Source organism: Onychomys torridus, chromosome 8, assembly GCF_903995425.1.
Source record: "Onychomys torridus chromosome 8, mOncTor1.1, whole genome shotgun sequence".
Taxonomy (NCBI): Eukaryota; Metazoa; Chordata; class Mammalia; order Rodentia; family Cricetidae; genus Onychomys; species Onychomys torridus.
This window is the reverse complement of record NC_050450.1, coordinates 56,977,496-57,004,915: the sequence shown is the minus strand read 5'-3', so window position 1 is coordinate 57,004,915 and position 27,420 is coordinate 56,977,496. Positions and strand designations below refer to the sequence as shown.

General features: G+C 43.4%; 1 protein-coding gene across 6 annotated transcripts in view; it reads right to left on the bottom strand.

The window, feature by feature from the left end:
• The window catches only part of Myh10 (myosin heavy chain 10), a 127,347-nt gene that overhangs the window by 53,707 nt on the left and 46,220 nt on the right, over positions 1-27,420 (bottom strand). For 4 of the 6 annotated variants that reach the window (XM_036198117.1, XM_036198114.1, XM_036198119.1 and 1 more), the window contains exons 5-13: positions 23,160-23,262; positions 22,560-22,589; positions 16,889-16,981; positions 7,151-7,214; positions 4,864-4,962; positions 2,952-3,095; positions 2,643-2,738; positions 1,057-1,175; positions 210-362 (exon numbers count right to left, since the gene is read on the bottom strand). In XM_036198117.1, the coding sequence (XP_036054010.1) occupies positions 210-362; positions 1,057-1,175; positions 2,643-2,738; positions 2,952-3,095; positions 4,864-4,962; positions 7,151-7,214; positions 16,889-16,981; positions 22,560-22,589; positions 23,160-23,262 (901 nt within the window). The remainder of the gene's footprint in view (positions 1-209; positions 363-1,056; positions 1,176-2,642; positions 2,739-2,951; positions 3,096-4,863; positions 4,963-7,150; positions 7,215-16,888; positions 16,982-22,559; positions 22,590-23,159; positions 23,263-27,420) is intronic. The other 2 variants (XM_036198120.1, XM_036198118.1) reach the window with 1 other exon arrangement.

The window sequence follows — 27,420 nt, the reverse complement described above, 5'->3', positions numbered from 1 at the left end:
CAAGGTGCCTCCCCAGCTCTCTGGATCCCAGCACTCTGTGAACTGAGTGGTTATTTGCTGTCTACTGTTCGGCTCTAATCAAAGAGCAAGGAATATACCTGCTTATTTCTGACTGCCTGGCACTAAACTGCACACATAAGCGAACCGTAACATGTTAGGAGAACGAACAAAAAGCAAAAAAGAGCAGAAGGGAGGGAGGTGAGGAATACCTCAAAAATTTCAAAACCAGCAATATCCAGGATTCCGATGAAAGACGCTCCCTGGCGTTTGGTCCTATCCAGGGCTTTATTGATGCGGTGAACGAGCCAGCGGAACAGCCGCTCATAGGTAGCCTTTGCCAAGGCTTCCACTGCAAAATCTGCCTGTAATTAGATAATATCAACCTTTCATCCAGGAAGTGGTCTCAACAAAACCCTGTAGCTGTAATATGGCATTCAACGCTACACAGAACTCAAGCACTTCAAATGGCATTTACTGCTTAATTATATCTCACTGTTATATATCAACAGAGGCGTTAGCACACTTAACAGAACTGTGGCTAATGACTTTAGGGAATGAGCAAAGCCCCCCCTGGCTTTAGAGCCCGGGGGAACAGCATCTCTTATCAGCCTGGTTTCTTGTCAGTTGCCTCTGGGGGTGAGGAGGGGGTGGGTAGGTGGGGGATCACTTTCCAGCTTCTTAATCTAAGCTATTAATGTCCTTACAATCAGCACAACTAAACAGTAAGAACAACCCCTCTGTTCTTGCTGTGCTACCCTGTAAGACAGCACAGTGGGAGCTTTGGTCTCGTCTGGCTGCTGTGGAACATCAGATCTCTCTACCAGATTATTTGTCAGCTAGGGGACAACTGGAGGTGACATTTCAAATTTACTTACAAAAATCAATCTAAAATTTCCTGAAAAAAAAAAAAAGTAAATAAATACACAAAACCCAAACTCATCTACCACCACGGTAGCTCCATGCGCTCTTATTAACTCAGTTTGGTGCATGCTGAGCAGAAGGTTAAAGCCACAGCTTATCATTCCAATGCACTTGGGAGAGTGGTCACCAACTCACTTGTTCTTTGGTCTGGGCTTTCTGGACGTAGTCTCGGCCGACCTTGATCCGGGGGGTGAGGATAGCCCGAGTGAACTCCATCACGTTCATCCCAAGCAGATGGCAGAGTTTCTGGGCAACTGCAGTGTAAAAGTTTCCTAAATGTTCCATTTCCACTCACGGTCTAATCATGGCATGTACACAATGGAAACCTCTAGAAACTCTTGAAGTCTCTCTAGAAAGTCTTGAAGTGTGACAAAGCTTTAAGTCTGATGAAAAATGCTTTCTGTTCTTCTGGATCAATAACACATCAGGGAGGACAGCAAGCCGTTGCTCTCCTGGCCTGGTAGAAGAGTGACCTCCTTGTCTACCTACGGCTCACTTCAAGATCTTAAGCTGAACTGTACTGTAACATGTCTTACCTTAAATCTGAAATCACTGCACTAAGTTGGACGTGACTGGGAGAGAGGCACACGGTGGGTGGAGCCCTTCTGCTGATCTAACTACATGACCAAGTGATACACAAAAGGGTCCTTGTGGTCAAAAGTTCAGGAAGGTGGCCCACAGCCTGGTCAAGAAAAAGAGACCATGACCTAGGTATGGTGGCGTACGCCTTCAATCCCAACACTCAAAAGCAGAGGCAAATGGATCTCTGGGAGTTCGAGGCCAGCCTGGTCTACATAGTGAGTTCCAGCACAGCCAGAGCTACAGAGAGACCCTGTCTCAGAAACAAAACAAGAGATAGTGATCCTGATACAGGCGGAGAGTCAGTCCCTCAGGAGTCACATGGAAATAAACATTATTGAACCTCAAGTGGGTTACCAAAAAGGGCTTTGGGGGAGGAGGTGTCTGTGTTCATGTGTATGTATGTGCTCATGCATGTGGAAGCTACCAAGAACCCTTGGGTGTTGTTGCTCAGGTGGCCTCCACCTTACTTTTGAGACAAGCTCTCTCTCACTGGCTCAGAGCTTACTGATTACACTAGGTTGGCTGGCCTACTCCCTGACCATAGTGCACTGTGGATGCCCCTGTGAAGGCCACTCACTGGCCACAGTACACTGTGGATGCTCTTATGAAGGCCACTCCCTGACCATAGTGCACTGTGGATGCCCCTGTGAAGGCCACTCACTGGCCATAGTGCACTGTGGATGCTCTTATGAAGGCCACTCACTGGCCATAGTGCACTGTGGATGCCCCTGTGAAGGCCTACTCCCTGACCATAGTGCACTGTGGATGCTCCTGTGAAGGCCACTCACTGGCCATAGTGCACTGTGGATGCCCCTGTGAAGCCTCCTTGGCAACAGGGGTTCATTTCCCTCAGAAACAGTCTGGCAGTGCCCAATACCTGCAACCACTTCCTCTTGGTGTTCAAACCTTGTGTTCCTGACCAGTGTTTATTTAAATCCACTTTCCACATTTAGAAACAGAAAATCTTCACATCAGAAAATCTAGATTCCCAGTGAGTATGGCACATCCTGCATCCCTGTACTCAGGAGGCTAAGGCAGAAGGATGCAAGAGTCCGAAACCAGCCTGTGGTACATAGTGAGACCCTACCTCAGACTCCTAAGCTAATGGAAGCAGGCAGAAACAGTGTCCATCAGTTTACCTGTGTTTTCTGGCATGGAAGCTTGGTCGGTGTTTCTCTCCTTTTTGAAAGAGATGTTTCCAAACTGCAGCACTGAAGACACGACCTTAAGCATTGCTTTAAATCGATGGAAAGAAAAACAGAAAAAGCCGTCAAAATGTAGCAGAGACATACCCCAACTTATCTGGTGCTAAAAACTGGCTCCGTGTGACTTTTCCATAATTCTTTGGGGTTTCATAAAACAGAGGCCATTCTCATTAGCTTCCCAGTCACTTTCTAATTTGGGTTACTTATAGCAAATCCCCAGGAGTTCTAACAGTGAAGACGTACAGAGGATCTCTTCGTGGGAGAAACCCATTATGTGCATCGCTTCCATGGTCTCCTGGAAGTTATCCTTGTCCTGCTGTCCAGGGATGGGGATATAGCCATTGGAGAGGAATCTGTAGTTATTAAAACCTTCGAGGAGTAAGTCAGCTAAAAGGAAATACAACAGGATAAAATGTAATTCATACTCATCGGCAGACTGAAATACTCTACTATGGACATTGAGAACTCAGGAGAATGGGCTTGCCATCCAGCCCATCTCTGGCACACTTTTCCTTGTTAATTCATGTGTGTAAACAAACAGTTTTCCAGTATTTGTTTCAATGAAGGAAAAAAAAGATGTGAACATGGAAACATATCTGCAATCTATTTTTTGGCATTAGTGACTTGTACTATTCTATTTGAAACTGCATGACTAAGAAACAAGTAAAATTTCCAGATTTAAAAAATTTCACCATCATTTGAATGAAAGCTTTGAAATTCTTATTCTGTATTTTTATCTTAGCAGGTACCTGGCTCTCTTGCTTTTCTATAGAGAATTCCCCTGGATTATTCCTTTCCCCGATTCTTAACTATATCACATTGAACTTTTAATATTTTTATTTTTTTTTCATTTATTTTACATACCAACTAGTTTCCTCTCCCTCCTCTCTTCCCGTCCACCCCCTCCCCACCTCTCGTCCACCCCTCCCCCATCCACTCTTCCTTGTTGAGAAAGGGGCAGGCCTCCATGGGAGTCACAACGCATGTCGTATCATGTTGAGGCAGGACCAAGTTCTTCCCCCTGCATCAAGGCTGGGTGAGGCACCCCTGCATGGGGAACAGGTTCCAAAAAGCCAGCTCATGTGCCAGGGACAAGTCCTGATCCCACTGCTAGGGGTCCCACAAACAGACCAAGCTACACAAGCGCCATCCACACTGAACTTCTATGGGAACCGTTTGCTTCCCTCACACCTTCCAACACTTTGGAAATCTTCTGATTAATTCCAACTGCAGAGTCACTGCCTGTCTGCAAAGGGAGGCCTCAGAGTTTCGTTCTTTAAAATGTATCATCTTGCTGTCTGGTCTCTTTAGCAGTTCTGTGTGTGGCAGAGCTTTTACCCCTGCAGGTTTCCCACTCAGTTTTCAGTCCCATGTGTTCACAGTATTTTCTCACTAGGTGAGAAAAGTCGATTGCACCATGCGTCTGCACAAAGCTACGTAATATATATAGTAACTGCAGAAACACTGAACCTAGGACTCAAGGAACAAAAAAGTTGTACATCTCCTTTCTTCTTAGTGTTTTTGAGTCAGCAAAATTCTTGCCTTAGCTAGATAGGGTCTCACTGTGTAGCCCTGGCTGGCCTGAAGCTCACTATGGCTGGCCTCAGATGTACAGAGGTCTACCTGCCTCTGCCTCCTGAGTGCTGAGGTTAGACCACACTTGGATTTAAATGTTTTTATTTTCAAGAATTTTATTTTCTACTCTTCCAGCTCTAAGCTTCCAGTCCTTGTGATTCACACCAATATACAAATATCTCACCACTCACTCATTCTAGTGCAAATACAGTCTGTATTTAGTTGTAAGTCAGGGAATAAAAGCTTTATTCTACATTTTATTAAGTAATCCCCTCCCTCCCCCCTTTTCCATTTTAAATGTTGGAACAAAATCATAAAAGATGGCTTTTAATTTAAGACAGGGTCTCTTTATGTATTCCTGGCTGTCCTGAACTCTCTATGTATACCAGGCTAAGCTCGAACTCACAGAGATCTGTTGGCCTCTGCCTTCCAACTACTAGAATTAAGGGTGTGTGTCAGCATATCCAACTCTAATTAATTTATAGAAAATTTCAAAAGCTAATACAGCAAAACTCACACACCTTCAGTGCAAGAGTCAAAAAGCTGATGAATGCAGAGGAGTAGATACCCAGTTACTCACATTTCAGGTGCTCCCCTGCTCCAGATAGCAGCTGGTAAAAGATATGAAACGTACGTTCATCTTTAGCTTGACGAACAGCACGAGACTTTTCCAGAAGGTCTGAGCAGAGAAGGTTAAGGATTTAGTTACTAAGAGGGGGTCCTTCTACAGTGTCTACACACAACTTTCTTTCTTGGCTATATATCAACTTTGTTACAGTGAACCAATCAATCTGTATGAGACCAAAAAAAAAAAAAAAAAAAGGCAGCTTATGATTCTTATTAATTTTCAGACTCACTGAAAAGATTGAAAGATTGCAGGTGTTTCCTTTAACCCCATTGCTATTCCACTCACCACGCAGTTCTGTGGGCTGTGTTAAAAGAACACAGCACAGGAAGTGAAGAAAGCTACTAAACATGAAGGGTAGATGCTATGTAACACCAGACCATCACAGGTTTACAAGCAAGGAACAGGCGCAGAGGAAAGAGCAGGAGGAGACAGTCAATGACCTGGAATGGGTACCTTCCCTCACTGCTGTGGCTCAGTTTGCATCCATCATGGTGGGGAAGCCATGGCGGCAGGTGCATGAAGCCCGTGGTCACACTGCATCCAGTCAGGAAAGACAGATGAGTGCTTGTCCTCGGCTTGTTTCCCCCTTTTATGAGATCCAGGACCTCTGCCATTGGATGGTTCCGCCTACATGTAAAGTGGGTCCTCAGCAGAGACAACCCCTCACAGGCCTGCCTAGACAGTGTCTATGGTAATTCTAAATCATATTTAGCTGACAATCAAGATTAATCATCACAGTGAGACTCAAAATTTGTGCTTGACCACTCTGCTCCTGTGACACCCCCTTGTTAAAAACCTTGCATGTCTAGGTGCTGGCCCTCCATCTTTGCACACGGAGTTCTTCTCCCAAGTGCTTTGGCATGTAGCTATGATCAGATGACATCCTTGCTACACTGACCACTGGGCCTTTTGTTCCCTGCACTGAAGCATGAGAGACCATTGCCTAAAGCTCGAAGCTATCCACCTGCCTGGGTTTCCTAGTGCAGAACGCCGTGGAAGCAGCACCCAAATTTCAGACAAAGAACACCCATCTGTAAATGCAGGGCTCAATGTAAGACTTGCTGGGGCTCTCTGTACAGTGCTTAGATGCTGCTGTAGTGTCGAAGAGTCCACAGGCTCATGGAATCTGTTTCATCGCTTTGCAAACCGATAACATCTTCTGGGGGCATACCTTTCCTGGGGCTACCAAATGAATTGATTCTGTAAGTGCAAAATGCCTCAACTTTTATTTATACTAACTCCACCATGATCTCATTTGGTAAAAAACCATAGTCTGATGGATGTTATTAACAGAACAGTATGAACAGAGCTAAATGACCAATTCACTATATCATCATTCCCACCCTGGCTTCAAATGTATAAAATTCTAGTCTTAATTCACAGGAACTTTTCCACCTAGCCACCATATATCAGATGAATTTCTATTACTGGAGAAATTTATTATCTCACTAACCAAAGAGTAATTTTGTATGTAACGACAAGGTCAAATCTAGGGCTAGGCAAATACCTTACCAAATATTCCCTGCCCCCTAAATTTGTTTATATAGACCTATTATTCCTTTGGGCCATTCTATGCAATGACATTTCTTAGGATTATTCTATGTATCTGACGTGTCCTGTCTTTGCTATAACTTTATTAAATTATTTTACCTCCATAACTCCATAGGTTTGTCTCATTGAACAGAGGCACAGCCTAGTATCGTCATAAGAATATGGTAAGCAGTGGGCAAAGAGCCACAGCTGTCCAGTCATATACCAGAGAGTGTGGGACTCTCCACTCTCAGGCCCACAAGTTTGTGGCTGGTTTTAAAGATGTTATATTTATGAATACTTGTGGGGGCCTGTGTGAGTTTATGTGCATGCAGGTGTCCACAGAGGACAGAATGGAGTTACATGCAGTTGTGAGTTGCCTGACATGGATCCTGGGAACCAAACCAGTGTCCCCTGCAAAGAGCAGTATGAGTTATTAACTTCTGAGCCATCTTTCCAGTCCCTATGGCCTGTTTTACCACCACCACAACCACCACCACCACCACCACCACCACCACCACCAACAACAACAACAACAACAACAACAACATCGACACCATTTTGGAGCTGACAACCAGAAACTGGAAGCACCCACATGTGTCACATGTCGTTCAATCGTTTAAGTCCTCCCAGCAGGTTTGATATCACAGATGGCTGCTTAAGGAAAGGAAGCTGTTATTTTGGACTGTGCAACTGTGAAAAAGGATACATGTTTCAATGTTGGCCCCAACAATATAGCCAGTTACATCAAAGTTGATCCGAATAAACTTGCCCTGAAAAGAGAGAGAGAAAACGAGGTAAATGAGGACACGGAGGACCTGGGCACTATAGTAAAAAAGACAACACACCCTCCTCACATACAAGGAAACACCTCATCGATGGATACAAGCAGCAGGAGGCTAGACCACTGTCCTGGACTGTGACACAATAAGTCTAGAAACTGTCAAGAAAGGATAAGACAAGCTGGAGAGATGGATCAGTAGCTAAAAGCACTTACTGCTTGGAAAGCCCAAGTTTGGTTCCAAGAACCCACATCAGGTTCACAATGGCCCATAACTCCAGTTTCAAGGGGCCCTGCACCCTTCTCTAGCTTCCAAAGGCACCCATGTGCATGGCACAGATATACATACATACACATAAATGAAAAAAACATTAGTAAAGTCTTAAAAGGTAGAAGAAAAAGTAAAGGAATGAACCCCTGCCAGTTAGAACTTGAAAGCTTTTCTAAGTAGTCTGAGGCAGGAGGCGTCTCTGAGGAACACCATAGCTAGATTTCAACTGTTTGGTCTGAAGTTTTCAATAGTAGAGATGATTTCTGCAGAATAGAAATCCATTAAAAAGTGGAGAGTGAGGGAACTTGAATAGTTGCAATTATAAAAAGTAGCAAGGCAGAAAAATGTCTTCTAAAATGCTAAAAAGTTTTATAAACACTAAGCAACCTGACCCCATTATATACCCTTGGGAGAGAGAAGGTGGGGATATGGCTCAGTGACAGGCGGTTGGCCTAGCATGCACAAACTGAGTTTGTGTCCCTGCATTCCCGCCAACAGACAAAAACATTTGGAGAGAGAGAAAGCAGTGATTGTTTCGTAACTCTTTGACAGTTGTTATTACACTGAGTACCCAAACTAGTAAGACGGAGTGAAAAGTAGAAAGGTGAGGCGAAGATGAACCAGACTGCAGCTTTCTCTATTTCCAAGACCTAAAAGGCCAATGAAGTATTGCCTAAGGCAGGAGCATGCTGGCGACTGAGGAGGGCTCACTCTAGAACTGGTAAGAAGCATTGTCACTGGTGAAAAGATACTAAAATTCACCAGTGAGGTGTTAGAAGCCCTCCTCTGAGGGAGCTGCTTCTAAACTTCGGGGAAGTGGAAAGGACTTTGGTTACTTGCCATATGAATCACACACACACACACACACACACACACACACACACACACACACACACACACACACAGTTGCCTTTGACATCTGTTCACTGTGAACCTCACCACATCCATTTATACATAAGAGCATACAAGACAAACTGGTTTTTCAATTGTGTTCCTCGAAAGTTAAAAGTAGCTTACGAAAGGTATCTCTGGTCCTCTTCCACACCTCCTCACATACTGAGAAACGACAGGTTTTGCTGGTCTGCATGAGAACGGCCCCACAGGCTAATAGATTTGAATGCTGGGCCCCTAGATGGTAGATCGTGTAGGAAGGACTAGGAGGTGTGGCCTTGTTGGACGAGGCATGTCACTGGGGTGGGCTTTGAGCTTTCAAGTCTTGCTTTCTCTAAGTGCTTCTAACTTGCAGATCAGATCAAATGTGAGCTCCCAGCTACTGCTCCAGTGCCATGCCTGCCTGCCTGCCGCCACACTCACCACGGTATGATTAACCCCTGAAACTGCAAGCAAGCCCTCAACTAAACCCTTTCTCCTGTTAGCTGCCTGGGTCGAGGGGTTTCCTCACGGCAACAGAACAGTACATAACATAAGCCAACGTAAAGAGGATGATTAGCTGGCACGGTTGGTCTCTTAGGCAATCCCATTTTTCTATTATTATTTATTTGTATCTGTGTGTCCCTATTACATGGGTTTATGTGTACCACATATATGCAAGAGTCCAGAGAAGCCAGAAGAAGCTATCAGATCCCCAGGAACTGGGGCTGCAGGTTGTGTCTGAGCCACCTGACATGGATGCTAGGAACCAAACTCAGGTCCTCTGGAAGAACAGCAAGTGCTCCTAACCATTGAACTATCTTTCCAGGCCCCAATCCCATTATTCTTATACTTTTAAACTTCAGGGGTGGGGTTCTGGGTCTTGAACTCAGGGTCTCGAACATGCTAAACAAGCATGCCATCAACTGGGCTACATCCCCAACTATTATTTTAATCTTTTTAGCATAGCTAGTAATACTTATAAACAATGATCCAATTCCTTGGATGATGAAACAGCACAATGTTTCAACACAGAATAAAAATAAGATCACTAATACTCCATCTGTTTCTAAGATTTAGAAAATGGTTCAGTGGATCCATATGGTCATTACAAGACAGTGCATTTTATTCTACTTTAAAGATAAGTTTATTTTGTCTTTGTTCCTGGGAAGGACTCCCCTACCCCCAACCCCCGCAAGAAAGAATAAAGTTAAACCATTACTCCATATGGGTAGTTAACTGTTCAAAAAAACTCAGAAACTGAAATTGGGTCCTGATGTTATAAAAGCGGATTCAAATGCTCCATGAATTTTAAACAGCTGTTCCATCCACACCATAGCTCACTGAGTTCATGAAGAAATGCTATTTTAAGACAGTAGTCAAAAGACAATGCTCTCGTTCCAAGGCCGTAACACATTGCCAGAACTGCCCAAGCAAATAGTTCTCAAGCCTCTTGAGAACCACAGGAAGGTTCAGCAAAACAGTCGGTATCAGCTAATTCCTACTTAAGAAAACAGTCCACTTACAAAATTCATTCTATCTAGCAAGTAATGCCAACTTACGGCTTACACCAACATGTCTAACTTCTTCACTGAGTGCATAACATCACACTGTGTAACTAAAAATAGTACTACCACATGACAGCTACACCAGGCCTGGGTACATACCCAAAGAAAACGAAGTTGGCACACAAGGAACACCTTCATACCATGCTTATCATGGCAGTATTCACAAGGCCAGGACACAGAGTCAGCCAAGGTGCCCATCAATAGATGTATATGTAGATAAGTACATACAGTAGAGTTATGTGTCTATGTACGTACAGTGGAGTTATGTGTCCATGTACATACAGTGGAGTTATGTGCACATGTACATACAGTGGAGTTATGTGTCCATGTACATACAGTGGAGTTATGTGCACATGTACATACAGTGGAGTTTGATTCCTGCTGAAAGAATGGAATCATGCCATCTTCAGGATGATGATGGATAACTGGAGGGTAATGTGAGACAGCAACACCATGGGAAGAGGAAATGGGTGGCTGGAGACAGGATATCGGAATCCAAGGGCAATGGAAGAAAATTAAGGTTCTGGCTTTCACAGTCGCTGATCTATGAGAGAAAGTCTTAAAATAATTCAGCTGTCCAGTGTTTCCAGCATGCAGTGCCCAGTTCCATCAGCAGTCCCCAGGTCAGTTTCCTTTTCCTAACTGGGTCCACAGTAACTCTAGTCATTACAGTGTGAGCCAGAGAATGATCCTTGGCATAAACGTAAAGAACTGAGTAGAGTCAGAAGGGTCCACAGAAGCAAGGATGTAGGAGTGAAGGACGGAGGGACCAGGAACATCCTCTCCCTTATGCTTTTTCTAGATCCCACTCAAAAGGAACTAGTATTTCTAAAATCAGCACATGTTTAAAGTCAAAGTTCTAGAATTAATTCTATCTCCAAAACATAAAACAACAACTTTATGAAGCTGAAAACTGCCCGCTCTTAAGCCAAACGGCATTTATGAACAAAGACCCTTAAGGGCACAATAAAATGAAATTTCAAAACTCAACATTTTACTGAATATCTTCAAATAACCCAAAACTTAAATCCCCCTTAGTGTTGAATATCCTGGCAAATTAGGTGAAAAGCAGGCCAGAGGATGTGCCACCATTCCAAGTGAGGCTGCCAGGAACTCGGGTGGATGAGAGATGACATTTGCCTTTGGGGATAAAAGGGGAACAGAATCTGTAAGTTAAAAAGCATTCTCTTCAACACACACACACACACACACACACACACACACACACACACACACTCTCTCATTCCCATTGACTGTTTCTAGTAAATCCAGACTAAACTGAGAAACAAATGTCTTAGTTTTATGTGGGTCCTCTATCTCTTAGATATTATGTGAAGAAATTCATGCTAAATATATATACCCTCTCCATAAAGTTGAGACTATGGTACTTGGTCAACCAGACTCTCACCAATTTAAAAAAAAAAAAAAAAAGGAAAAGGGCATGAATATGACCATCCACTGTATAGTAGTCACAGCTATACTTGGCATTGGGTGACATTTACAGCTGTCCTTGGCTGCACATGGCCTGTTGGAAATGCCTGTTGAGAGTACCCTAAACGGAAACTCGGAACTCTGTCTACATGGGAAACATTTTCCCCCTAGCTTAAGGACTAAACATGAGACCTTCCAAATGCTGGGCAATAATGCTGAACTACACCCCAGGCTTAAAACACAAGCTGTTAGGAATTTCATTTTAACAGGACAACTTGGATACTGCCCATCTTAACTCTATAAAGAAAATTTAATTACCTTATCTAGTTAATATTTGTTCTAAACTGACAAACTTTTCTGGGAAAATTTTCTGGAGTGGCTATCAAAGCATCTGGAGTAATTAAGCCTAATGGATTAGTGGTTAGCAGCTACTACAGGGGAAGGCAGGTTCATTTTGCACTTTGTTATTTTCTCCTTCTAGTTTGGCACCTAATCCAATTCTATGTGAGCCATGTTTTACTTTAAACACCTGAGCATAGACTGTGATGTGTATGTACTATGTTTTAAATTCCATTCTGGAGGTAACATTTTCCTCAAACAAAAGAAAGTCATTTAAGGAGCAGTGGCTAGGGTTTAATCCAAAGGCCAGATGGCCACCTCAAATGTTTCAATTATTCTAAACTCCAGAAGCTTTGCTGTTACTGAAATGAGTGTGCATGTGAACTAAATGGCCTGTTACTTAACATGATGGATATCAGACGCTACCTGGATAACTAGAGCCGCGTTAGGAGTTAAAGATCAACATGACTAAAAATGCACACTCTACCTAGGTGTGAGTAAGATGTCAAGACTCCAGTCAGCCCAGAAGGCCTGGCGCTTGGAGCTCCATAGAAGGCTAGGCTCTAAAAGGGTGAGTGTGTGCACAGTGGCTGATCTGGGATGCTGGGTTTTTGGCACAGGCTGTACCTCATCTCGGATACTGTCACATGAGCTACAGCTGACCTTTCAGGGACAGCTTTGGTCAGTGGATTAGGGGTTTTTGATGTTTGTATTACATGTGAAGGTGTAAATCTGTGACTTCATTTCATTATAATCCAAGAATCAAATCAGAAGGATAATCTCGTGCCTCTTCACCTTGCTCTAACTACGAGGCTAATTATCTACCAGAGGGCACAGCAGAGCTGTGAACTGTTAAACCGCCTCAGGCCTGTTTAACAGTGAAACACAATTAATAAGGAAATAAAGCACTTGTGCAAATAGCTTTCTGAGAGACCTGTCTGCGGCTTCAAACAACCACGTTAAGCTGAAGTCCTGTTTCAAAGTTTCATTAGGAGAAAGCCATTGTCTATAAATGGCCTCCATCTGGAATGCATTTCCCTTCTCATAAACTAACTGTGGATGATTATTTTCATACTGTAATGCTCTCCTGAAGAATCCCTTAACACGAACCACATGCTAGCATCTTTAGAAGAAAAGATAGTCTTCAGGAAATTAGCCAGCTATATCAGATCAAAGAAATGGAACCAAAGGCCTTCTAAAGCTCACGGAGTTTATAGTTTCATATTTTCACTGTAAGCATGTAAACAATGACTGCATGAAATCTTACTGTACACACAACTCATCTTTTAACATCAAATCACTTTCAAGATGTAACCAATCCTAAGCCAAGGCCTGTCCTGTCCATGGAGCCAAGTGCCTCCCACATAACTCCAACCCACACTTCTAGAACAGGAACATGCACATTCTTAGCGGGTGTAACACAGAGGGAGCAACTCCACAACATGGCAGGTCACCGAGAATATTAATGTTTAAAGGGAAAGGAAGGTGAGTCCTATGGGGCAGGACTCTAGGTTGCCCAATAAGACATTGCCCAGGCCTGGGGTGTAACTGGCATTTAGTGGCATTTTGGTTAAATGGATCCTCTAAGTTTATCTACTTACACTGTGAGGCACAATGCTGGAACCAAGTACTCAGTGAACAAGGCAGACAGGTCCCTCCAGGCTGCGCTCGCTCTCATATTCTCACGGGAGAAATGACAATCACAATAATTGGCTACTGACTGTGGTGAGGAGACTGAGTGTAATCACGGACTGCAGGAGCTCTGGGGGAAAGATGCAGGTTGCAAACGGGAACGCAGAGAACTTCTCAGGTGGCGTTCAGACAGCCGGGCAGCTGGGAGAAACATGGGTAGACCTCCCACATGTTCTGGAGGTTTAACCAACTGGATTCACTACCAGTCGGTTAAGGGCCAAGAGAGAAGGTCTGAAGTCCTAGGTATTTTGACTTCCAGCTTTCAACTTAAGCAGCTGTTTGATTCAATTTATTGATGTAAAACATAATGGAACAAATTCCGAAAGAAGAAAAATTTTCATTTGCAGTATGTAAAACCTTAAGAGATCTAGAAGACATTCACAGAGATACCAAATGAACAGCAGAACTTCTTGGCAAAGAATAGATGCTTAATAATTAATAACCGGTACTCAAAGTTGAAAACTGAGTTATGATCACTGGTTACTTTTAAGTCCCCTAAGAACCAAAGTCAGCACCTACATAGGAATACAGAAAGGGTATCTTAACTGACTGGCACTCAGTCAGTGAAGTTAATTATATAATTATGTTTTATGAGAGGACTAAAATCAGATGGATACCTGTTTTAGTGTTGTGTAGCTAACACCTATGATACCAGCAGAAATCTACCAAACCATTCCTAAGAAAACAAATGAGCAAAGAAATCCCCAATACTGTACAAGAACATCAACAACTGGGAAATGTCTTTGCTTTTTGGTTGACTCAGAGTTGTATCTAAGAATATTGCCTTACTCACTCAGGCAGAAATCTGCAGACAGGAACTGAAGGAGAGGCCACTGAGGTGTTGTTCACTGACTTGTTCAGCCTGCTTTCTTATACAGACCAAGTGCCCCTTCCAAGGGATGACACCACTCACAGTGGGCTGGGCCCTCCCACGTCAACCAATCATTAATCAAGAAAATGCCTATAGACATGCCCACAGGCCAATCTAAGAGGAGCAACTCCTCCTCCCTCTCCCCAGGTGACATTAGCTTGTGTCAAATTGACAAAAACCAACCAACAACCTCAGGTATACTTTACAAATAAACTCCAGGAGTGTTAGTTTGGTTTGATCTATATGAATGTACAGTCAAGAGCAGAAATTTTCAACTTCTGCATAACTGACATTTAAAGCCAGGTAGTTCTGTTGTGGGAACTGTCCTGTGTATCACGGGATGCTTATCAGCATCTCTGACCTGTACCCAACAGATACCAACAGCACACTGATACCCTCCCCCATGGCTGAATGTCTCTTGGGAAGCCGCTAGTTAAGAACCAGCAAGAGAAACAGCAAGGCTGGAGATGGCTCAGTGGTTCAGAGCACTGGCTGCTCTTCAAGAGGACCCAGGTTTGATTCCTAGCATGCACACTGCAGCTCACAACCATCTGTAACTCTGGGCCCAGGGGACCTGACCCCCTCCTCTTGCCTCCATGGGCACTAGGCACATTGGCACATGGTACATACTTACAAGCAGGCAAAATAAAAATACCCCAAAACTGAACAAAACTGGGCAGTGGTGGCATATGCCTTTAATCTCAGCACTTGGGAGGCAGAGGCAGGCAGATTTCTGAGTTTGAGGCCAGTGTAGTCTACAAAGCAAGGTCCAGGACAGCCAGGGCTATTGAAAAAACAAATGAAACAAAACCAACTAAAAAGGAGTAATGCCAATTCAGAACCCACTATATGTCACCAATGGAGACCCTTTAAGGATTTGGGGTAGATTGCAAAATGCCCCCATCACTGGCATTCCATCCTTTCACAGATCTCCCCTCCCGCAAAGTGTCAGAGCACCAGAAAGGACTGATAGACTGATATGCTACTTTCAATAAATGTTTTAGTACCAACTTCTCTTTTATAGGCAAAAATAAGACTACTGTGTACTGCACAGTCTCTCTTAGATTTAGGTGTGGTTAGGGATGGGCAGGGAATGGGTGGGGAGAGGGGGGAGAATCAAAGATGGGTAGCTTGATTTATGTGGTAAAATGAAGGATTTCCCACAAAGCTGTACTTGAAAACCCTCATGAAAAAAAAAATAGCATACCAAAACTGGGAGCTCACTATTTCTCCCACCCCACCAAACACCAGGCTTTTCAAGGAGGAGAATTCAAGATTCATCTGTGGCAGAGACTACTGTGGACGATCCAGGGAAGGACGGGCCTCTAATTCGAGTCTCCCTGGACCTTTCCTAAATGCAGACACAGGCATTCTTACCCTACTTCGGACAAACAATGCTAAAGGAATTACTAAATGAATTTAGGATTAAGCCAACCTTCAAATGTTTCTTACTAGGGACAAACAATATTCCAAGCAAACAAATTTCTATTTCCTAAATAATGTGGAAAGCCTGGCACACTTTAGCTCTTGAGACTGAGACAGACCAACAGTGCTATCCCCCACCTCATGTTAAAGTTCTAACTTCAGTACTTCAGGATGTGACCGTATTTGGAGGAGACGGTCTTTAAAATGATAATTAGGTGAAATGGCCCTAAACAGACAGGTTTCCTCCGAAGAAGAGGAGAGAAACAGATGGAGAGTGGGATACAGGGAGAAAATGGTCCCATGACAGCCAGGGCTACAAGAGAGACCCTGTCTCAAAAAACAAAGAAAAGAAGTTGTAAACAGAAGCGATACTAGTGAGAACCATCCTGTCCACGGTCCATAGAAATAGCAAGTTATGAAAAGGAGAACTCACACACCCAAACCAACGTCATACTACTTACACCCGTTGATGTGCTAAGTGCACAACATGTACACCACTTGTCTTAGGGTTATTATTACTGTGATGAAATACCATGACCAAAAGCAATTTAGGGAGGAAAGGAGTTATTTGGCTTGTATATCCGAAGTCACAGTTCACTGAGGGAGCCAAAGCAGGAACTCAAGCATGGCAGGAACCTGGAGGCAGGAACCTGGAGACAGGAGCTGAAGCAGAGGCCTGGAGGGGAGCTGATTGCTGGCCATTTCCTCATGGCTTGCTCAGTCTGCTTTCTTATAGAACCCAGGACCACCACCACCACCACAGGGGTGACACCACCCAAAATGGGCTGGGCCCTCCCCCATCAATCACTAATTAAGAAAATGCCCGCCAGGCTTGCCTACAGCCCAGCCTTATGGAGGCCTTTTCTCAGCTGAGGCTCTGTCCTCTCAGATGACTGTATGTGAAGTTGACATAAACCATCCAGCACACCACACTATCTATACCAGTCCCATAACAGAATGACTGGCAAAGGTAAAGAAGTAAACACAGAGCTCTTACACAATTATGTGTACATATCAAAACATACAAACTGAAACACAACTAGAACTACTTTCCTATGTGGCTGCTAGAGGTATGATTACATCTATTACTTAGCCTTTCTCAAAATCTAAAGAGAAAAATCAATTCGTTTGCTCAAGTCATAGTAGACATTTCATGAGAAATCTGAAGACGTCCAAGTTTTTTGGGCTTTTCAACTTACAAAGCGAGATGAGTTATCATTTTTCACAGTCTTCGCATTTCCAAATGATTCCAGAATTGGATTTGCTTGTAAAAGCTGCCGTTCAAGTTCCCCCTAAAAGACATCACACATATACATAGACATACACACACATAAATAAAAACAGATGTATGTTAATCTGTGTCTGTACTTCAGTCCTTGGGGTGAAAAAAGTATTCCAAAACCATCCTCTTCCTGGCTTTCATCGTGTTAACCATCAGTGACCTCTGCTGGTTCCTTACTCCTGGTTTTGATAATGGGTTCTGCTGAAAGAAAAAACCCCAGCATCTAGAAGGGAGGGGGTCACCGGAGAAGAAAATGTCATGTTGGAGAGATAACAATTTAAATTAGGCAGACAATAAAACTTAGCAACTGGTTTCCATGAAATGAAATTGAGTGTAACACTCTGCTTAAGAATACATTACCACTGCTGTTAATTTTTATTTTGCTCTGTGTGAAGGATTTAAGGGGCTGACTGAATAATCTCCACTATATTGCTATGCATTTCCATCCTCCCAAGTGCTTTCACATCATTGTCACAGTGCAGATGGGACAAGAGTCCCACCTCTATATCAGAAGTGGGCAAAGATGGCAAGGCCCTGCCTTCACTAAGAAGTAGAACAATTGGCATAGCACACACTTCAGTCAATCTTTATGTGCAAATTAGGCTACAAAACAGACTGCACAAATGAAACCCCATGGAAAGCCGCAGGAGAAAGCATGATGTCAAGCCTGGCCAAGGAAAACACTAGGAAGTGATGTTGTGTTTCTGGAATGTAATTTCAGAATTATCTTTTATGACCTAACTAAATCTGTTCCCCTCACCCAACACAAATATTTTCCCTATACTTTAAACTACCCACAATATTCTAGACCTAAAGAAAACAAACAAATAGAAGCTTCTAGCAAATGTGATTCTCTAAGCAAAAAAGATGAAACAAAGAACCTCATGGAGGATTTCAAACTAGTGGTCCTCAAGTGATGCATGCTGCATGCCCCACTATCAAATCTCAGAACAGGAACAAAGCGTGCTGTGCTATTGCTTCACTATTCATGGATCTGGGGCATCAACAAGGCCAACCCAAGACCTCAGTTTCAGCATCCCCCTGGTGGGAACTCTGCGATGTGATGCAGTTTGAAGGGCAGGGCAGTGTTCCCAAGGCACCAACAAACATTTGGACATGCTTCTGCTGTCAGTCTGGACTGCCCAGGTTCTCACAAGCCCTAACCACAGTCTACCACTGTGTTCAGCTGAATGCAGTCAAGAACTGCTCCTCTCTTCTAGTCACTGTCTAGTATCACTTCCCTTTCTGGGCATCAGGTAGCCTCTCTGTACAGTGAATCTTACAGTTTGTTGTCTGATCAATACTTAGATTGTTTTTATGTGAACCTCTTTATATGATATGCTAACAAATTTTCTTTCTTTTTTTCTCTTGAGACAGGGTCTCATTATGTAGACAAGGCTATCCTTGAACTTACTATGCAGAATAGGCTGACTCGCAACTCACAACTGCATCAGCCTCTTGAATGCTGGGATGTTACCACCCAGCCACTAAATTTTCTTAAAGATGGTTGGAATCCTGAGCTAAATTTGATTACTGAGAGCTATTATTACTAAGGTCTAGTATGGGCTAGGGATATAGCTCAGAGGCAGAATGCCAGGCATGTGCCAGGCCATGGATTCAACTCCTAAAGTGCGGGGTAGCGGGGAGATTGTCTATTGCCATTCTGTGAGCCATCACTTCAATCAGCCTGATTGTGACTGAGACCTTGTAATGCTTGTAGCACAATAATTTGTACCAGTTATTTGAACCTCCAAAGGCCTCCTCTTCCCCTTGCTATTCGATTCAATTTGTGGGATTAGAATGCAGTAATTGTCAGGGAAACTGATGCTCTGGTAAGTGAAGTACCTACTGTGAGACGGAGATCTGAAATACCAATTCTTTAAAATCATGTACCATCCTGCCAAGTCATAATGAAAAGACTGATAACCCATCTTAAGGTGCCTTCCTGACGTGGAAGAGAAACAAGAACAGCATTCCTGGTTTCATTCCCTAGGCATGGCATCAGGGACTCTCCGGGTCACATTTCTCTCACCAATTCCCTTCCCTTATGTCAGTATGTGGTCAAAATGACATGGCCAAATGTTTGAGTGGATGTACAGTACGTCCTAAAACATTCAGTAGTGCCTGGAAAGGGGGTGGTGGGTGAGCCAAAGGCAACTCTGTGATCTGGGCTGAGGTCCCCAAAGTCAACATGCAGCCTAGAATTCTGTCACTCCTGTTGGCTCTACTCACGGTGTCATGGAGCTGTTTTTCTCACATCTGAGACATTGGTGAGATCAAGTAAAGATCTTACACAAGGCTAACATAAAACCACTACCACAGTCTTATAATTACGACATTAATTAGGTAAATGGTACTCCTATCTCTAAAAACTAGCAGGGAACAATGACTATCTATATCCCCACTGGAACTAGGCAGACACTCATCTCTGCTTCTGTTCTAGAGGCTATCAATAAATGTTCTCAACGTTTACAAAATTCTAAGTATTCAGTTATATATTGTTTTAAGGTTATCAATCATGGCAAAAACTATAATCTTGTGTTTTTCTATAGTATACAACACTGTTGGTAGAAGATGTGTTTGAAGTGTTCCAGTGCATTCTTTCAAAACTCCCGGCCAGCCAGCCAGCCGCCGTGGGGCAAGGACCCGCTGTACTGCACAGGACCCCACAGCACAAGTGCTCCAGAGCACGAGGAGGGTGAGCGTAGGAGGCGTCACCACAAACGGAAAATCATATTCCAATTGCAAACAGCAGGCTCTAGTCTCCTTCTCTGTGGCGTCACCTTTGCAGTTAGGGCACTGAGGAGGGCAGAGGTGCCGAGAGGCAGGTGCATTGGCTCGAAGGCATCATCTTCAGAAGATGGTAAGTTTTGAAAATTCCCAAATCTACTCTGCAATGGAGATACTGAGGCTCAGAGCAGCAATGGACACATAAAACCTCTGAGTGACCTGCTAGGAGGAAAACTTCAGTGGTACTGTGCTTGCAGCTGCCTGGTGGGTGGTACTGAGGGCGTAATGCCAAATATAACTTTCAATTATGTTATAAAACATATCTAAAAGTTCACAGATAAATCTTTGCTTGAAGTTTCCTTTTGTAACTTGAATTTTGAAAACCAGTGTTTCTTTTATTTACTCATATTTTCAAGGGAAACGATGTGCCGTAGCACTTGGGTGGTTATACTAAAGGGCAGACATCGCATTGCCAAGTATGGAGAGTACACAGAGACAAACACTCCTGTTTGCTCTCCTGTTTGCACACACGATCCAGCAATGCCATTCAAGGTGAGTGCCCAAGATCAATGAAACAATGTTCCCACAAAACAGGTACTTAAATGTTCAAAATGGCCAAACTGGAAGCAACCCAGACATCTGTCAACTACTGAGTGGACAAATAAAATGGGGGCATATTTAATACAACAGGATATTGTAGGCCATAAAAAAGAATGCTCTGCTTCTAATGTACACTGGAGGCCAACCCTTGAAAGCATTATGCTAAGTGAAAGAAGTCGGAGAACAATTCTCCTTCATATACAATGTCCAGAATAGACACACAGGTCACAGAAAGTGCCTTGGTGGTTGCCAGTGCAGGAGGAAATGGGAGGTGACTGCTAGTGGACGGACGGGTTTCTTGTGGGGAGACAAAATGAAAATGTCCTACACTGGTGATGATCCTGAACTGTGTAACCGTGAATATACAGAAGCACAGAGTTGTGTATGTAAATGGGGAAATGGTATAATATGAATTATACTGCAATATGTGGTCAATAGAGCTCCTTGTAAATCAGAAACCAGTGGAATAAAGGAGGAGGATGGGAGAAAAAAATGAAACTAAAACTACAATAGGGGCTTCGCAAGGCACAGTCAGCCCTCTGCAGGCTCTGTGCCCACAAATCAACCAAGAATGCAACTGAAATATTCGGTGTTGGGGGGTAACACCTGTTCCGGACATACAGGTTCCCCCTTATCACCGCAACAACTATTTACACAGTATGTATGTCATAATGGACATTTTAAGTACTCTAGTGTACCACATAGGTTCCATGTTATATATGGTACCTGAGCATCTGAGGATTTTGGAGGAGGATAAGGAGCGGGCCCTGAAGCCAATCCTGCTCAGGTATCAAAGGACTACTGTATAAGCTCGTATTTTTCCGGGGGTTGGAGACCAACTGAGAACCAATACTTGCACATTTCTAAACGTATCACATAGCTACTACAGATTTGACTAAGTAGCAACAAACATAGAAAGGCAGCCTTGCAGCTTGTGCACACAGCTAACACATGCAGAGACATGCAACTCAGCAGGGACAGCGCAGCCCAAAGCAGCAGCCTTCTCTTTGGGGAGAATTTGCTTTCGGGGATGGACTGGAACCCCTGAGACATCCAAGTGTGGCATGCTGCTCACGGACAACTGGGATGCACTGTAGTTTACAATGACATCAAAACAAAATGTAAACGACGATGGCTTCTGTGTTTCAGAGAGCCTGGAAAATCTGAAGTTATCTTGCTTCTCTAACACTATCTCATTAGTGTTCTGGGGACAGACTAAAAGGCCATAGAGCGTGCATCTTGAATGCACAGAGAAAAGCTGGTTTCTTATCCCTGCTGTCTTCCCTCAAATACTAAAGAAGCCTTTACATATCCCATAGCATGAGAACTCATTCATTAACTCTTCCAAGCTATACTGCTGACCTGGATTGCAGTAAGTCACAAAAGACCACTCCAGGCCATCATAGATAAACAGAGCTCCACTGATGGACAATTTCTCAACTTAAATGTTAAGAAAGATACTTGAGAGTCTCAGCATCGATGACAGTTCCTCTGGGTGTGGAGGTAGGTATGATCTATTTTATATGTATTAATAGATCAACTATATGACTCAACATCACTGCTTCTTGCTTTAAATTAATGACACCATCATGCATGTGGAAGACATAAACCTAATTGTTCCCATCTTCAAGGACTCCAGCTCAGTTCTGTCCTCCCTCTCCAGGGAAGCAGAAAGTCTGGCTCTGGTTTGTGTGGTCTGTCCAATGTTGGGCATGCTAGGCTAAAAGGCAGGCAGCTGATAACTCTTCCACTACTTGCCCAGAACAAAGAAAATTCTAATTTATTGAGGATATTAAATACAACAAGGCAAGCCTTTGGGCTGAAACAGACACAGGCATAAATTATACAATGCCACCAAAACTTGTTAGAAATTTAGTTGCCCCAAAGGTTGTGTCCCCAATTTAAAATGTAATGTGCAGCATAAAACAAAGTTTTCCTGTACTTGCTAAATAGTAAGATAGCTCCACCTAATATGACAAAAGAAATCATCTTCGGTTTGAAGACTTCACGAACATGCATTTCAATGTCATGATAAAGGGAAAATATTCAGATTATCTAGAACACAATCTAATGCACAAGTGCATGCTGCTCCATGTGAAAGAATAAGACTCCAGCAATACATTTGCAACATTAAATCTGGTTTTAGAATAGATTCCGCTTGGAACCAAGAGTGCCACATGTTTCTAGGAGAGGCTTGCTCTAAAGACAACAATCAGGGCAGGCACTCAAGACTGAGAAGCAGAAAGAAAATCACTTGCCTGGGGTTTCACTGGCTTAGGCGATTCCTGCTGCTCATTACAAACAGATAAGCAGACATTAGCACAGAGCACCAAGCCAGCGTGCAGCGGGAGCTGGTTTGGCTGGCACATGAAAGCTCACCAACTACCACAGCACCTCAAAGCACAAGAGGTTCACTGACACCCATATTCTGTGTTTTTACCTTTCTTACCATCCATCAATCTTCCCACAGATCCCCCAACCCCTAGAGCTGCCATAGGCAGCAGCCAAAGGCTACTCTGTAATCTGGAAAGAACCACTAAAATCATTTACACTCATTTGGCATAAATAAGAAATCTTCATAGGCACTGCTTATTAATTTATAACCATTCTCACCAATCTCTGCCACAAATTGGGCCTTAAGCCACAGCCAAAATTCCCATTTGCCTTGTGAGAAAGCCTAGTTAATTTCTGTGGACTGTGCCTGGCTCCTCCAGATTGGAAGGAAAAACAGGGCTGCTGGGTGTGTGGCCAGGGAGCTGCTAGGCAGAGCAGTGTATGGAGTAGCTGCGCTTTCCTGGTTGGCCTCTGTTATTACAAAGGAATGAAATGCAGACAAAAGGAATGGAGCAGAGACTTACAGGAATATTATGGTCCTTTCTTCCTTTGTGTGAAGAAGCAACATGGGCAAGATACTGAATGACCTTCTTTGTATTCTCTGTCTTCCCGGCACCCGATTCACCCCTAAAAGAAATATCAACATCAGCCACTGTAAAAAGAGAGCTGAGTACATGTGTTCCAAAATTACAACTGATAAAACAAAACCGAGCAGAGTAAGAATTAGGAGAAGAAGAAAAGAGAAAGACGGCAGGAAAAACCTACAGGCAACAGTACGAACAGGAAGGAAAGGGATTGTTGCTGCTTCTCTGTGTTTTAGATGACCAGCTCTCTTTCCGAAAGCTGACCTTGCTGTCCACACCACCATCACTGAACTGTCTTGAAAACCATATTCTTTCTTGTATGTATCAAAAATAGATACAGGGGCTGGAGAGATGGCTCAAAGGTTAAGAGCGCCGACTGCTCTTCCAAAGGTCCTGAGTTCAATTCCCAGCAACCACATGGTGGCTCACAGCCATCTGTAATGAGATCTGGCGCCCTCTTCTGTATACATAATAAATAAATAAATAAATCTTTAAAAAAAAAAAAGACAATGAACAGTGAGTTCTGGCTTGCAAAGGAGAATTTACTTCTGCACCTCTCTTTCATCTGCCATTCAATAGGCACACAGAAGCCCATTTTCAGGGGTGTGTCTGTCTCCTACTGTAGCCAAGTCTAGCTGGCCTGGAACATGCCATGTGGACTACTCTTTCGAAATCACCGTGATCCTCCTGCCTCCGCCTCCAAAGTGGTGGGATTAAAAGATTAAGTCACACCGGCCGATGGTGGCACACACCTTTAATCCCAGCACTCAGGAGGCAGAGGCAGGTGGATCTCTTTGAGTTCAAGGCCAGCCTGGTCTACAGAGTGAGATCCAGGACAGGCTCCAAAACTACAGAGAAACCCTGTCTCGAAAAACCAAACAAAACAAATATTAAATCACCATGCCTGACTAAAATTTTAAAAATGATTATTTTTTTTAAAAAAGGGTATTAAGCCAGGAGTGGTAGCTCATGCCTTTAATCAATCTCCGCACTCAGGAGGCAGAGGCAGGCAGGTCTCTGAGTTGTTCCAGGACAGTCAGGGCTATACAGAGAAACCCTGTATTAACAGAAAACAAAACAAAACAAAAAGTATTAAATAAATCCAAATAAATATCACTGGTAGTACTCATGAGAGAACAAAGGAAATATATTTTTCCTGTACCTGGGGGTAAGAGCTTCCAAAGCAAAGAGAAATGTATTAAATGCTCATGGAAAACAAAACCACACTGCACTGGAAATGTCCCCTAGCATGACAGAGAAATCCCCAAACACTGCTTTGGAGACCACAGTCTGAAGGAACAGACAGCTCTGGACACTTGTCGCTGGTGCTCACCTCCAAAGCACTGAGGGTCCTCCTAGGTCAGAACCAATGTTGCCCCCAGCACACACCTTGAGAGAGCCTTTCCACAGGTAGTGGCCTCACACACGGGGCTTCTCACTGCATGACCTCACGGGTTGATCTGTGTCTGAACCCACATAACCTTGTGATGTATGACAGTATGATACTTCATATTCTGGACTAAGCTTGAAGTACTGATAGCCCTCTGGGTACTTAGGCACACCCAATTTCTTACCTCTCTGCTCAGAATAGTTCAGGTCTCCACAAAATGAGCAATGGCTTACTCTTTTAATATATGATTATATAAAAAATTATATAAAAATACCTTTATATATTACATACACAAGATTATATATAAATGACTTGAATTATACGAAGACATTTCATCTCTAAGTAAAATTTTAAACTCGGTTCACCTGCACAAGTGCACTAAATGCTTTAGCTTGCCACTAACTCTCCCAGCAAATGCTGGCTCCTCTCCTTTGAATTATATTTGAACAGTAGTATTGGAACAGCCGACGCCTCAAGTTTCCAGCAGGCTTCCTGGTTGCATTGTCTCCACAGCTCTCTGCAGCTGGTCAACCTCAGTCTCTACCACAGGAGAGCTGAGCAAAGGGATCTTAGTGACCAGCTGTAGGGACTGGCGTAGGAAAATATCGCTGAGCTTTCGTATCCCAACTCTGACAAGTGGAGGCAATGGATTTGCTTCCTCCCAGTTCCAAAATCTGATGATCCCAGACACAAACCCCTTGACAACTTATAGTCACACCACATACTGATGCCTGTGAGGCTGATCTTGGTTGTCAACTTAATTCACATACATCTGGAATCAACTAAAACCCAAGCAGCTTGAGAGCACACTTGTGGGGGATTTTCTTGACCGGATCATCTGAGGTGGGAGACCAACGCTAAATCTGGATCATCTGCAATCAGCAGACACACCCCAAATCTAGCTACACCTTCTCGTGGCAGCCCACCTAAAAAAAGGACATGGAAGGAAGCTTTTGGTCTTTTGTCCGCCTGCCCTCACTCTGGCTGGCAAGTTCATCTAGCCTGCTGCTGAGGAGTCCCTTCTTGGTGTTAGAACCTACTTCTTCAGGATTCCAGCATATACTGAAGACCAGCTGAGACATCCAGCCTACTGCAGTAAACGACTACTGGATTCCTGGCCTTTCCATCAGGAGACACCCATTGTTGGACTAGCTGGATCACAGCCTGTAAGGCACTCTAATAAATCCTACACACACACACACACACACACACACACACACACACACCAATTCTGTTTCTCTAGAGAACCCTGACCAATACAATAACCACCTCTACATCTCCTCCTAGGAGTTTCTGAGTCTTAGGTACTCAAACTACCAAACTTTCAAAAAGGTTTCTGCCCACTTTAGAAAACATTTAAGAATATTACAACCTTTAAATTATCATTTTATGTAATTTGTACCATTAAATCTATCTGTATTTTCCTTCAGACCTTTGATAAGTTTCAGACTATGACTCCTTGATTCTCCATCATAATATAGGAACAATGGCTCGTACATATAAAGTTCTAGAAGAAAAACGAGCAGTAACTAAAGCAACATTGTAATGGGCAACACTACCTGTAACGCCCACTCAGATGTTGACTGATTAAACACGAGGTAGCTTGAAATCCTACACTAAGTGGCTTTACGAATTTATAGTAATGATGAAGTGGTTAAGACTGTGAACTATGGAATAAATATGACCTGCCTAGATTTCAATCTTCCCTTTACCAGTTTGGATATTGAGTGTCCCTTGAAGGCCCACGTGTTGAAGACTTGGTTTCTGAGTCATGGCACCACTGGCCCTTATAGATGAGACTTAGTGGAAAGGGAATTAAATCATTGAGGTCACATCTTTGAAATTAAGTCACATCCTTGAAAGGGATGTTGGAATCCAGGACCTGCTTCCTTATAGCTCTGGTGCAGTGCATGTTCCCTACCTTAATGCTCTGCATTGTCAACAGGCTCCAGACAATGGAGCCAATGAAGCAGGGGCTGATACCATGAGCCCAGTTAAGCCTTTCCCCTTTATAAATGGGTTTATCTCTGTTGTTAAATAGTAAGAGAAAGACCAGAAACACTATTCCTACCTCCCGTGTTCTAGATAAGGTACTTGCTCCTCTGAGACTTAGTGTAGAGATTAAAATGAGAAAAAGTTATTTCGAGAACTGAATTAACATGTAAGCATTCAGAACTGTGCCTGGCAGTGGTGTGAATCGTGATGATGATTAGGATGACAATGAAGATCTCAACAGGAAGTAACAACAAAGAGATTTATGTTAACATGGGCAATCACAGAGAAATTAGAACACAATTTTGGGAAAAACAACAAAATGAAACACAATGGGAAATGATGCATCTCAACAGACAGAAGCTGAAGAAATAAAAACATCCTAAATGAAAGCAGAAGGAAGGCTGGAGAGATGGCTCATGGGTAAGACCACTGGCTGCTCTTCTAGGACAGGGGTTCAATTCCCAGCACCCACATGATGTTTGTAACTCCAGTTCCATGGGGTATGATGCCATCTTCAGGTCTCCATGGGCACTAGGCACACAAGTGGTCATAGGCACACATTCAGGCATACCCATACCCATACACATAAAATAAGCAGAATGTAAAAGTACTGGGGAAAAGTAAAAGAAAGAACCAAGCAGGATGTCCAGCAGACTTCTGCAGAGGTCAGAAAGACCCCGGAAGAATGGGCGTGCACTAGCCCAAGACCTCAGACAGGAGGCAGCAAAGAGACAGGCTTCATTTCCACCAAGAAACTGGTGTGCAAGGCAGCTTCAGCCTTGAAATGGTGTCATGTGTTGCTGTGTTCCCCGGTGG